A 14,339-nucleotide genomic window follows, 5' to 3' on the forward strand; every position below is an offset into this window, starting at 1 on the left:
AGGCATTTGAAAGAATCAACAAATATATGGAGAATGGTAATACTAAGTATAGTAAGTATAACTACACAACTTTTTTTTTTTATAAAACTTTTTTCTGTTATGTGAAATACACTGTTTTAATTACGATATCAGCTGGAAACACCATGTAATTTTCTCCAATTAGAAATATGTGCCTTACTATATTAGTAGTAATTACAACTTGAATAAATAAAAGATATATACCAGGAACTATACTTATTCCTAATAAAATAACTTCATTATGAAATATGAATTATTTAAAAGCATTTTATATATATGCTCATGTGCCATGATAGTTATAGATCCAAATATATACATTTCCAGCAAGATATGATTGTGTTTATTTCAATATGTGGAAATGCAAGCATATCATTTATGACTATAAATTAAATTTCTACGACTATGACTTATTTTATGACTGTAATTAAATTTCTTTATGTGCTTACAGCAAATTTTAAGTGCAATAAATGTAATTTTTAGTCATCTAAGGGCAAGACTGAAATTGGGTTGAACTTGCTGGATGAACATTTTAAATAAAGTCATATACCATCTCAAAGAATCCTAGGCAATCAGTAATGAAATCTCTCAAGCTCAAATATCAGATAGAGAGACACAAAGAGCTGGATGTCCTTTCAAAACTGTAATTGTCACCCAACTTATTATAGTAGGGAAATGTCTTTTTTTAATAAAGGGGTTAAAAGTATTTAGCTAGCAATTTAATTCTGAAATTTCAAACTTTTAGTCCATCATCAAGGCTTACCAAGTCGTTGTTTTATTTGCTAGGGCTTTAAAAGTCATGAAGCAATACCATTTATTTTATTTAGGATGTTAAGTTTGATTCTAATTTTAAGCTCTCATTTCCCTCATGTTCTTAAATTAATTCATACAAATCCCTGATTAATAATAAAAGGCTCGCCATCAGTATTCAAGGCCCAGCCTGAGATGTCATGGCTGAGAGGGCAGAAATCTGCTTGGAGCAATGAGAGAACCCAACTGAATTCTTGGCGTCTCAGTCTATGAATGTGTAAGCACTTCATCTGTTCCTGGAAACACAATATTCTGGCAGGCTGGGGGTAAAGGTAGCTGCATGGGTAACAAACTGTTAGACGTGGGAAGCCATACTACATCAAAGTAACTGAATGACCGAAGCACTACATTTTACAAGTTTCTTTTAACTTGGCAAAAAAAAAAAAAAATTGTGTTACAGTAAGCTATTTGTGTTCTAGACGTTTTTTACTCCTATCACTGCTGTCCAATGATCTTTGCAAAGGCCGTGTGGTAGATTTCCCTTTTAGTACTGCTTTTTTTTTTTTTTTAAGATTTTATTTATTCCTTTGACAGAGAGAGAGACAGCCAGTGAGAGAGGGAACACAAGCAGGGGGAGTGGGAGAGGAAGAAGCAGGCTCCTAGCGGAGGAGCCTGACGTGGGGCTCGATCCCAAAACGGTGGGATCACGCCCTGAGCCGAAGGCAGACACTTAACGACTGAGCCACCCAGGCGCCCCTTTAGTACTGCTTTTTTTTAAAAAAAACTGTTGCAAATCAGAGCATAACACTAGCAGGGCCAACTGGAAACTGCATATCCTTCTTAAATCCAGTGGCAAAAAGAACACTCTCTCAGACCTGCATTTCCACCTAGCAGTTATATGTATTTCGGTAAGTGATGTGTACGTCTCTGAATTAGTTCATGTCTGTAAAATGAGGATAGCATCTACCTTATGGGGTTGTTGGGAATATAATAGGTGAAAGTACTCTGTAAATTAAAACACACACCATATAAAGTATTATTATTTGAAAGATGGAAAATTCTAATAGGGAATGTCTAGTACACGCACAATACGTTCCAGGGAGAAAGTGACCTTGAAAAGTTAAGTGGACTTCCAGTTTCCAATTCTATATATAAGGAGCTTGGAAGGTGCCACTCCATACTAACAACAAGCAAAATGCTGAACAGGTTGAAAAATCAATTATTCTTGTTGGATCCATAGGAGAGGGGAGGACACAGGGACACCTGGGTGGCTGTCAGTTAAGTGTCTGCCTTTGGCTCAGGTCATGACCCCAGGGTCCTGGGTTCCAGTCCCACATCAGGTTCCCTCCTCAGACGGGGAGAGAAGCCTGCTTCTCCCTCTGCCCCTCCCCCCACTCATGCTCACTCTCTTGCTCGTGTATTCTTTCTCTCAAATAAATAAAAAAATCTTTGAAAAAAAAGAGAGAGAGGGGAGGACACAGGGCAAACTACTACCCTAAGACTAGAGAGACAGGTGAACTCAACTTTCTAAAGCAGAACTTCATAAGTGAAAACCACTCCAGGAAATGCCAGGCAAAAAAACCTGACTACGACTGACAAAACTGACTTGCTGAAGGGTCAACTCTGAGAGTTAAAAACTCCAGGGGCATCTACTCATGGTGGGGAGGCTACACAACATTGTGAGATTTACCTCCGTGAGTTTGGCCAGGTTCCCAAAGTAACTATCAGAGAAAAATCCCCTCTTGATTCTGGAGTGGGAAATGAGTCCTTTTGAAATATATCAGCATTCTGTTCTCAACAAGGCCTGCCTTTGGGGAAAACTAGTTAACCAGTGCCTAACCTGCTAGGTATCATCAGAGCCAACTGATCTGGGGTAAGGGAAATACCCAACTCCAGCCCACTCTAGCCATCCTGTTCCACTTAAGCAGGGAGGAAAAAAGACAGAACCACTTGTGAAATTCACAGACCAGAGACATAGACTCACTAAAGATGGAGACCTAATCATAGGACTATAGAGCCCTTCCCCTCTTCCACACCTCACCACATCACTAAAGGACTACTTATAGCAGTTCCTTTTACCCAGTGGATGATGTGTAGCTATTAGTAAAAATTACAAGGTATACCAAAGGGTAAAAAACACTATCTGAAGAGATAGAGCAATTATCAGACCCAAATATGGCAAGGATATTGGAAACATCAAGCCAAGAATTCATAACAACTATGATTAATTTGTTAAAGGCTCTAAGAGATAAAATCGACAGTGTGCAAGAACAGATGGACAATGTAAGCAAAGACATAGAAATTCTAAGGAAGAACCAAAAAGAAATACCAGATTAAAAAAAACTGTAATAGAAATAAGTAATACCTTTGATGGGCTTATTAGTGGCCTGGATAAGACTAAGGAAAGAATCTTTGAGCTAGAGGATATACCTAATAGAATCCATGAAAACTGAAAATCAAAGAGAATAAAGACTGAAAAAAACCAGGATAGAATATCCAAGAACTGTGGGAAAACAAAAGGTGTGACATATGCATAATGGGGACACCAAAAGCAGAAGAAACAGAAGAAGGTACAGAAGAAATATATGAAATAATTACTGGATTTCCCCAAATTAATGCTAAACACCAAGCCACAGATCCAGGAAGCTCAGAGAACACCAAACAAGATAAATGCCAAAAAAAAACCCCTAAAACCAAAACAAAAAAAAAACGCCCAAAAACCAAAAAACTACACTTCAGCATATTGTTTTCAAATTATAGAAAATCAAAGACAAAGAAAAATCTTGAAAGAGGCTAGAAAAAAAAAACAACGCCTTATTATAGAGGAATAAAGATTAAGAATTACATCTAACTTCCCCTCAGAAACTGTGCAAGAGGGGCACGTGGGTGGCTCAGTCAGTTAAGCATCCGACTCTTGCCTTCAGCTCAGGTCACGATCTCAGCGTGGCAGGATCAAGCCCTCCGTTGGGCTCCATGTGCTCAGTATGGAGTCTGCTTGACATTCTCTCTCTCTCTCTCTCTCTACCCCTCTCCCACACTTGCACTCTAAATAAATAAAATCATAAAAAAAAAAAGAAAAGAAAAGAAAGAAAGAAAGAAACCTTGTGAGGAAAAGAGTAGCTTTGAAAAAACTCCACCAACCCAGAAATATGTATCCTGAGAAATTCTCCTTCAAAAATGAAGGAGAAATAAAGACTTTCTCAGACAAACAAAAATTAAGGGCATTTGTTGCCAGTAGACCTTGCAAAAAATGTTAAAAGAAGTTCTTTAGTGGGGCGCCTGGGTGGCTAAGTCATTAAGCATCTGCCTTCGGCTCAGCTGTGGTCCCAGGGTGCTGGGATCGAGCCCCACATCAGGCTCCCACCAGAGCCTCTCCCACTCCCCCTGCTTGTGTTCTCTCTCTCACTGGCTGTCTCTCTCTGTGTCAAGTAAATAAATAAAATCTTTAAAAAAAAAGTTCTTTAGAAAGAAGGAAAATAATACAGGTCAGAAACTACAATACAGGTCAGAAACTTGGATCTACATAAAGAAAAGAAGAACAGAGAAGAAGGAATAAGTGGGAGCAAAATAAAAACTTTTGTTTTTCTTATTTTTGATTGGTCTAACAGATAACAGTTTGTTCAAAGTAACAGCAATGTTATGCTCAATTATGTATGCTCATGTATCATATATATACATATGCTTATGTATGCTAATATGTAAGTGAAATGAGTGATAGCAATGATACAAGGGACTGGAGGAATAAATTAAGATTATTTTATTATTATTATCTTATTATTATAAGATACACTATTCATGAAATGGTATCATGTTATCATGACAATAGACTTGGATTAGTTGTAAATGTATATTGCAAACTCCAGGGCAACCACCAAAAAAGGTTAAAAAAGAAAAAGAAAAAAGAGGCCTAACGGATAAGCTCAGAAAGAAGAGAAAATGGAATCGTATTAAATCCTCAATTAAAACCACAAAAAGTAGAAAAAGAGAAGACAAAAACAGGAACAAAGAACGAGTGTAACAAATAGAAAACAGTAATAAAAATGATAGATACTAATCCAACCATATCAATAATCACTTTGTATGTCAATGGTCTAAATACACCAGTTAAAAGGCAGACTGTCTCAGTGGATCAAAAATATGACCCCACTATACGTGTCTATAAGAAACCCACTTAAAATATAATGACACATATAGAGTAAAAGTAAATGTTTGGGAAAAATTATACCATGCTAATAAAAAGATAATAAAAAGATCCATGGTTGGAGCAGAGCAGGGAGTATAATTAGGCAGAACACATAGGATTTTAAGGGCAGTGAAAATATTCTATATGATATTAAAATGATGGATAGATGTCATTATTCATTTGTCCAAACCCACACCAAGAGTCAACCCTAAGGTAAACTATGGACTTTGGGTGATTATGATGTATCAATGTAGGTTCATCCTTAGCAAAAAATGTACCATTCTGGCGAGTGATGTTAATAATGGGGTTGGCTATACACATGCAGGGGGCAGGAAGTCTCTGCACCTTCCTCTTTATTTTACTATAAACCTAAAACTTCTCTAAAAAAAATTAAGCCTTTAAAAAAAAAGGGTTGGGGCGCCTGGGTGTCTTAGTCGGTTGGGTGTCTAATTGGTTTCTTTTGGCTGGGGTCACGATCTTGGGGTCACAGGATTGAGCCCCTCACTGGGTTCCTGGTGGGGAGTCTGCTTATCCTTCTCCCTCCCAAACTACCCCTCCCCCCGCATATGCATGCACTCCTTCTCTTTCTCTAAAATAAATAGATGAGTGAAATCTTAAAAAAAAAAATTAAGTGATCTTCATTCATTTCTTCATTATATTATCACTTTTCATTCATATTATTCATTAAAAATAATCAAGATGGCTAAAATTTATTGAGTGCTTGTTATGTGTGTCAGGTATTGTTTAAGTGCTTTATATATATTAACTGATTAATCCTCAAAACAATGCTGACACAGGTACTACGATAATCTCTATTTTATACATTAGGAAACTGAGACACAGAATAAACTTGACAAAGGTCATATAGCTAGGAAGTGACAGTGCGCAGATTTGAACCCATGTAGCCAAGCTCACCACAATTATAATATACTGCTTCTCTTTTTTTTTTTTTTAAGATTTTATTTATTTATTTATTTGACAGAGACAGACAGCTAACAAGAGAGGGAACACAGCAGGGGGAGTGGGAGAGGAAGAAGCAGGCTCCCAGCCGAGGAGCCTGATGTGGGGCTCAATCCCAGGACTCTGGGATCACACCCTGAGCCGAAGGCAGACGCTGAACGACTGTGCCACCCAGGCGCCCCTGCTTCTCTTTTTCTTTTAAAGATTTATTTATTTATATTGGAGAGCAAGCAAGAGAGAGAGAACGAGCACACAAGTGGGAGGAGAAGGGAGAGAGAGAATCTCAAGCAGACTGTGTGCTGAGCATGGAGCCTGATGTGGGGCTCGATCTCATGACCCCAAAATCACAACCTGAGCTGAAACCAAGAGTCAGACACTCAACCAACTGCACCACCCAGAGGCCCCTATAATATACTGCTTCTACTTATTCATTTAATCATTCATTAGTTCGTCAAATACTTATTGAGCATATGGAATATGCCCAAAACTCTAAATGAAACATTTTCCTTTTTTTTTTTTTTTAAAGATTTTTTTATTTATTTATTCGACAGAGATAGAGACAGCCAGCGAGAGAGGGAACACAAGCAGGGGGAGTGGGAGAGGAAGAAGCAGGCTCATAGCAGAGGAGCCTGATGTGGGGCTCGATCCCACAACGCTGGGATCACGCCCTGAGCCGAAGGCAGACGCTTAACCGCTGTGCCACCCAGGCGCCCCTAACTGAAACATTTTCAACATGGAATATCCCAAAACACTTACCTTTCTAAGGAAGCTACTAGAGGAAATGCTTCATCAAAACTGGGAAACAAATAAAAAAGGAAGCTACTGGAGGAGACACTTCACCTAACAAGGAAGTAAACAATAAAAGGCCTGGGATCCAGAAAACAGAAGACTCCAGGAGAGAAGGGAAGGGAATCCCCAAGGAAGTGGTAAAGCATAATCCCAAGATGACATCTATACAACAGGCCAAGAGAGTACCCAGTTGAGATTAGAGAAGAAGGAGAGCTCCAGAAGGGATATCACTAAAACAATAGGGGATTGATTACCTGATGTGTGTGACTGCACAGAGAAGACCTCTGTTGGGCAATTTGAGGAAAGAATTAATGACAGAAACATAGACGATATAACATAAAAATAAAAAAAGAAACAATTATTAGCCTTTAGAAAAACAGAATGTTGTACCATGGCATGTAGATTATATTATTCATAATTATATAATTATTCATTTCCTTTCCACCTGTGCATTGCTTCCCTATAATCAGAAGAGGCTGCCTACCATCCAGACCTGGAGTTTGGCCTCGTGACTTGTTTTGGCCAAAGGAATGTGAGTAGATATGACACATGTTACATCCAAGCAAAAGCTTTAAATGTTATTTGTGGGGTCTGATTCTGTCTGCCCTTAGTTCTGCCCCAGATAGTGTCTATCCACTGAGATTGGATCTCAGAATGAGAAAGAGAAGACACATGAAATTGAGATGAGCTGAGCCCAAACAAGGCTAGCAAACATAGCAGAGTCTGACTGATCCAAAACCCTTTTGAAATATAAGCAAGAAATGTAGTTATTAGTCACTGAAATGTGGCTAACAGCAAAAGCTGACTAGTACACACAGTACACCTAAAGCTCAGCAATGAGCATAATTTACATAGAATTAATAATATAATTACTTTACACCTATAATTAATTATAAAATAATAATATTTTAACATTGATTCCATAGAGATTGAATCAGAAAATAAAACTAAATGTGATATAACTGTCAGGAGGGAAGAGGAGAGGGGATATGAGTAAAAGAGCTAAATCCTAATATAGCAGAAAAGAAAATCAATAATGGCTAAAGTTGGAAAATCAAGAGATACATATATGTTATTTAGAAATATGCAGGTAAATTACAAAAGTAACAAAAAGAATTGAAAGTTTTTGCCTCAAGGAAGCTAGAGTCAATGTGAGAAGGGTACAGGTAACGGAATACTTTTTCGTTAGAAGACTTATAGTACTGATTTTTGTTGAACTACCTACATGTATTAATTTTATAAAAATCTTAACTCCAAGTACAAAAGTAAAAAACAACAATAAAATCAAGGGAAACAGTAACATCTGATTTACAAAAAAAAAAAAAAAAAAAAAAAAAAATTCTAATCCTGAAAGGCAAAAAAAACACCAACTGTTTGTTTTATTACTTAGGGAAGAATAAACACTATTACTGGCCCCCCTATACTACAGAATTATAGTCTTTCCAGATGGCATTGACAATACATTATAGGAAAGACACTGCCTAAAAATCAGATATTAAGGGCTAACCTGTAGAAAGATTATTATTGATTATTTATCTACCCCACACCTTATCTATGATCACTGAATGTCTTCTTCCTAACAATCACCACCTTTCAGTCATTTTGATCATCTTTCACTCATCAAAGAATGAGTAAAATGAGTAAAACTGAATTAGTAAATTTTGCTCCCTATTTAACAACTGTAATTCAGGGACAGTTTAAGCTCAATATGTGAACAGTTTTATTCACAAAACAAATAAATTAAAAAGTAATATATTTCACAAAATAGTTTAGTATAGAATCCCTTTACGTAGCAGGCCCACATTTAAATGAATGGATTTACCAGGGTGCCTGGGTGGCTCAGTCAGGCTGACTCTTGATTTCAGCTCAGGTCATGATCTCAGGGTTGTGAGATCAAGCCCCAGATCAGGCTCCATGCTGGGCGTGGAGCCTGCTTGAGAGTCTCCCCCTCTGCCCCTCCCACCCTCACCCCATCTCTCTTCCTCTCTTAAAAAAAGAAAAGAAAGAAAAAAGAAAGTAAAAGGAAGAAAAAAAAAAGAATGGTTTTATCAAAATTCTGACACACTGTTTCCTAGAAATATATTTACAGAGCAAAGAACAATATACCTGTTTAAAGTATAATGAGAGAAGACACTAAAACTGTTTATAAATATTTTTACATTACCTATAGATTTCACTTATTAAGTTAACAGTCTCTCCCTTTATTGTGAAAAAACAGAAGTTATTTGACTGCAGCAAGTTTCAGCTAGTAACTTCCACAACATCAACAGATGGATGGATACATACATAGAAAGTATCTTAACTGGATAACACCATCTCATATAGATATTCTGATACAATCTCAACCACACTATACTTTGAGCTGTAGTTCATAGGCCATTTCAAAAAAAGCATTAGGGCAGAATAACAAAGTATAAGAAAATAATTAACAAGGCATGTTTTCCATACCTCTTCATCTTTCATATTCACATCCACATTTTTCGATTTGATGACTTTGGTTACATGGTCAATGTTGTTTTCCCTGCAGTAATCAAATATGTTTTTGTCTTCTTCCCTAATTAGAGTAAAAATAAAAAGTGTTTGTCTTCCTAGGTAATACATAAAAGTTACATATTTTTAACACATCCTGTTTACTGCTGACAAACATCAATGGAATTTGTTTCATAAAGACTTTTACAGGAATAATAATGGATTTTCCATTAGACATAATAGATCCAATCTCTAAAGACTAAAGTTCTTAGTAACTAAAATAGGGAAAAGCTTCGTCTGCTTTAACAAGTTACACTAGTACACTGATGAAACACCTTGAGTAGATTTTCTCAGCCCTCTTCCTCTCCCCAGTTCCTTTTACACACTGACAGGCACAGATTTCCTGACTCAGAATTTTCAACAGTAGCACTACAATAATGAAGTTATTTGCTGTTGTCTATGCAGAGGTCTCAAAAGATCAGGACACAGCTTACTACCTGTAATACAGGATGAAAGAATAAGTTGATTGCTACCCAAGTTTAAAATATATACACATATGTGTGTGTGTGTACACACACACATATATACATACATACACATATATACTAATGTAATTTTCTTAAAGGAAAGACAGAAAGCAATTTTCTTAAGGGAAAGACAGAACATCACAAAATTCAGAAATCTTTCATGAGATATTAGAAACAAAGACTAGGAACAAAAAGGGAAGCATATTATACCCAGCACTATTCTAAATATATTGGTGGACTAAACTCATTCACTCTTATCCAACAATTTCACAAAGAAACAGGTAAAGAGAAATCATATGACCTGCCAAATGGCATCACATTTATCAAAGGTAGAACAAGAGCTCAATCCGATCAACTGATTCTGTATATAGTACATTTTTCAATCATATCAAGCTGCATCTCGATTAGTCTGCTAGTCTATTCTATAATCTAATGCAGAAGTTCTTAACATGAGGTCTATGAGTTCTCTAAAATAGTATACAGAATCGTGTAAATGTGTGTGCATTTTTCTGAGTGTGTTGCATGTATGTGGGGGTATGGGAGCTTCAATAAAGAATCTCAAAAAAATCACTAATTCCCGAAAGGGTCAGTAATTTGGAATATTATCATTGAAACTGTTCTATATGTGGACTACATTTTCTGGACAGGCATAAAAGAATGCAATTTGAGTTCCAAAAATTATACTAGTATGTTTTATAACCTGCAGGGCCATAGCTTCCATTCATCAGAAATGAAAGCAATTAGCCTTAGGAGTTCTTCTATCTTAAAAGCCAATTTAAATACCTTAAACCCTATAAAAAGCTATTTTCACTCAGAGGTAATTAACTTAAAACACCCTATTTTGGCATTACCATCTATGCTTTCCTTATGCAGGTGATATATTTAATTGAGCACTTACTACATGCAAGGCATTGGGCAAGATTCTGTTGATGACACAAGGATAAACAAGAAACTTTAGGTTCAACACATGTAGATTACACTCGGGATGAGAAAATCTATATACGATTAACATAAGGTAAAGATGGATCTTTAAAAAGGCCTGTAAGAGTACAGAGTTCAGCTGGAGAAAACGAGGTAGACTTCCAGGAAGAAACAGGTTTAAAAGGAATATGAAAATGTCCATTTTGCAGAGGAGAAAATGCTCTTTCAGATCACTTACTCTGAAAGAAAACAGAGAGCTCTGAGGCCAAAGCCCCAGAATGGAGAAGTATGACTTTTAAAATTAAGGCTGTATATAATACCACTTTAGCTATACTTAACTATCACAAAAAACACTGTTTCTGTGAAACTGTATTAAAAATTCTGACTTGGGTTGGGAATAATGGGGACCTACTACTTTCATCCAATCCAGTAAGAGAGGCCCCTCTAATTCAAGAGGCAGCAACTCCAACTGCGAGAGAAAGGACCATATCATTTTGAATCATAACAAAAAATGCACTACTCCCCAGTTGTTCTGAACTTGAAAATAATGGAGAGTTGTTGGTGGGGCACAGAAATGAAGGTAAGGAGAATCCCTGGGATGCAGGCTAACCATACCCAGTAATGCGTAAGGGTTATTCATAGATGGTGAGGACCTTTCTCAACCTACGGGGTCTTTCTTCCTGAATCCTAAATGTGTGTGTATACTTAGGCCTTAACCAGTAAAAAGAATAAATATAATACAAACTTATTTACATTTTTATTTAATATATTTTATATTTTCAATGTTTATTATTCATCACTTATATAGATTATTTTGTTTGGGTATATGAATGTTTTGGAGGGCAGGGGCATTTTTTTCATCAATACAAGTTCATCATCTGTTGGTTTATCACCACTAAATACATCAGGCACATAGAGGACTTATAAAATGCTTACAAGTGCAATATACAATGTAAATTAAGTATCAAAAAGAAATTCAGTAAAATCACCACAAATGTGCCACAAAGCTAAGTGACTAAGACAAAAAAGAAAACTTGAGTGATACTCTTGGGCTTAGGAGCTTAGTCCCCACTCCAAGATTGACTCTATTACTTGCCAGCAACCAAGCTGTCTTTATACAATGTCACCACCTAGTGTCCAAAATGGAGAAACAGCTGGAGCAACAGCTTTCCACATCTCTTTTCTTGCCTCCAACAAGATTATGTACAATTTACGAATCTAATTCTCTTTTCCTGTCTACATTTCCTTGTTAATACAGCATTCTGTCCGCAATCTTTCCCTCCATAACCATACTTAAATAAAACACGTGCAAATGAATTCAATCATCACCAAATACAGCAGAGCCTAAACGGATGTTAGAGCTCTTTCACATCTTCTCACTTTATCTTCCTTTCTCTTGTTTCTTAGCCAGTTATCTTTCTCTCTCTTTGCTGAATTTGAGTGATAAAATTACCATATCCATTCTCTATGGATAAGCAAGAGCTGTGGCCAAGATACCACCTTCAAAGATATCCCACATTATCCCTAGGAAAAGACAAAAGGTCTCTTTCTCTACTCCAGTTTTTCTGAAATTGACAGAAAATACGATTGTATATCTAAAGGAGAAAAAAAAATCAGTGGTTTTCTTTGAAATTCTTTTTTTTAAAAAAGATTTTATTTATTTATTTGTCAGAGAGAGAGAGAGAAAGACAACACAAGCTGGGGGAGTGGCAGGCAGAAGGAGAAGCAGGCTCCCAGCTGAGTAAGGAGCCCAGGACCTCCGGATCACAACCCGAGTGGAGGGCAGACACTTAACCGACTGAGCCACCCAGGTGCCCCTGAAATTCTTATGAAATATGAGGACACGCCCTTAATGAAGAAAGGAATGGAGTTTAAGTATGGTTATCTTTCATCAATCACAGGAAGAACAGATCCTTGCATGCTCCTAAAAATGTTACCTATACTACTTTCAACAAAGATTGCATTTTCCTAACAAGAGTATTTCAAACAGGTTTCACAGCAAGTCACCTAGAGTCCATTAGCTACTATTTCACCTCCCTTGTAGAATTAAAAAAACACAGTTATGGGACTAGCTCAGATATCTAACTATTTAAGAGATACATTCAATAAATATTTATATGTATATATATATATGTGTGTGTGTGTGTATATATATACATAAAACTGTCAATCAGAAAAAAAAAGTAAATAGACAATGAAAAATTCTTTAATGAAGGAAAACACAGAATAAGCCAATACCTACACAAATATAAACAAACACATGTCATTAATTCCTCAAATTAAAAATGTGTACCTACATGCTCTGTGGGGGTACACAAAGACATTTAAAGGGATATGCAGGTAGGAAAATCTTAAGCTAGAAAAAAAATAAAAATTTTAAGTCAATCAATTTTCAGCTCAACTTGTAAATAAATGCATTTTTCCCTTAACTGATCAACCTGGAGAGACTCCTGTGGTAACTATCTCATCACCATTGCCCTTTTCAAATTTCTCTCTGTTCTGATCACTCCCCTCCTAGGTTATATCAGAAAGGCACATGCTTCTCTCTTTATTATGCTATACTTCTAGGAAATATTAAAAAAAAAAAAAGACTTCGCTAAGACTTAACAAATGACTATTAATTAAACCTGTTACTCTTTTGCTTAGAAATACTCTGTTTAACTAATACACTGGGAAAGATTTGAGGGGAAAAAAGTCAATCCTAGGTTGATTACCCAAGATATAAAAACCTTCCTTGGCACCAAATAAAGGGACAATTCTCGTGAAAAACTGGTGTTGGGAAACATTCTATAGCTAAGATTAGAGGACGGAAGAGCTGAAATAAAACAAAAAGCAGACTTGTTGCTGTACTCTGTCTCATTTTAATAAAAGATAATATTCATCTGTTAAACTATTTTTAAAAGCCTCGGTCATCTCATTAAGACATATTTTCAATTAAATTTTACCTACATTTAATAATGATTTAACAATATTTATGATGTATGTGGATCAGCTGTATAGAAATAATTACAATGATAACTCAAATGGGAAAAGATTTAATGCATAAAGTTTTGGGTTACAGAAAATTAAATTTAAAAAAAGTCCAACTTACATACATATTTTTGTACAGAGATTTATGATAGTATGGTAAGATTACACAAAAATATATTACTTTAAAATAAAATTGTGTGGGAGAAGTAGAATAAAAAGAGAAAAAGGAATGATGTAAAACTTCTGTTAAAGACCTTATTCATATATATCTTTTTAAGATTTATTTATTTAGAGAGAAAGCGAGCATGGGTAGGGGAGGAGGGGCAGAGGGAGAGAGAAACTCAAGTAGTCTTTGCGCTGGGCGTGGAGCCCGACAAGGGGTTCAATCTCACGACCCTGAGATCACAACCTGAGTGGAAACCAAGAGTCGGATGCTTAACTGACTACACCATCCAGGCACCCTTTGTTCATGTATTTTTAAATCAAGATCAGAATTTTATTTTAATTAAATGTTCTATTTTGGGACAACTAAAGATTCACATGTAGCTATAAGAAATAATACAGAGAGATCTTATGTACCATTTTCCCAGTTTCTCTCAATGGTAGTATATTCAGGTAGTTTAAAAATGGATTATCATTGTTAGTATTTAGATTCATCTAAAAGATTTATTTTAAAACGCATTATTTATAAAATACCAGAAATTATGCTCTTTGCAATATACTTAAACTTTTAAATAAGAATTTTAGATGTTATC

At 36.1% G+C, this 14,339-nt stretch overlaps 1 protein-coding gene across 3 annotated transcripts in view; it reads right to left on the bottom strand.

The window, feature by feature from the left end:
• The window catches only part of ACBD6 (acyl-CoA binding domain containing 6), a 204,856-nt gene that overhangs the window by 109,441 nt on the left and 81,076 nt on the right, over window positions 1-14,339 (bottom strand). For all 3 annotated transcript variants that reach the window (XM_045811483.2, XM_045811481.2, XM_045811482.2), the window contains exon 5: window positions 9,146-9,251. In XM_045811483.2, the coding sequence (XP_045667439.2) occupies window positions 9,146-9,251 (106 nt within the window). The remainder of the gene's footprint in view (window positions 1-9,145; window positions 9,252-14,339) is intronic.

The sequence above is a fragment of the Ursus americanus genome, chromosome 2 (assembly GCF_024610735.1).
Source record: "Ursus americanus isolate L20-20 chromosome 2, mUrsAme1.1.p, whole genome shotgun sequence".
Lineage (NCBI taxonomy): Eukaryota > Metazoa > Chordata > Mammalia > Carnivora > Ursidae > Ursus > Ursus americanus.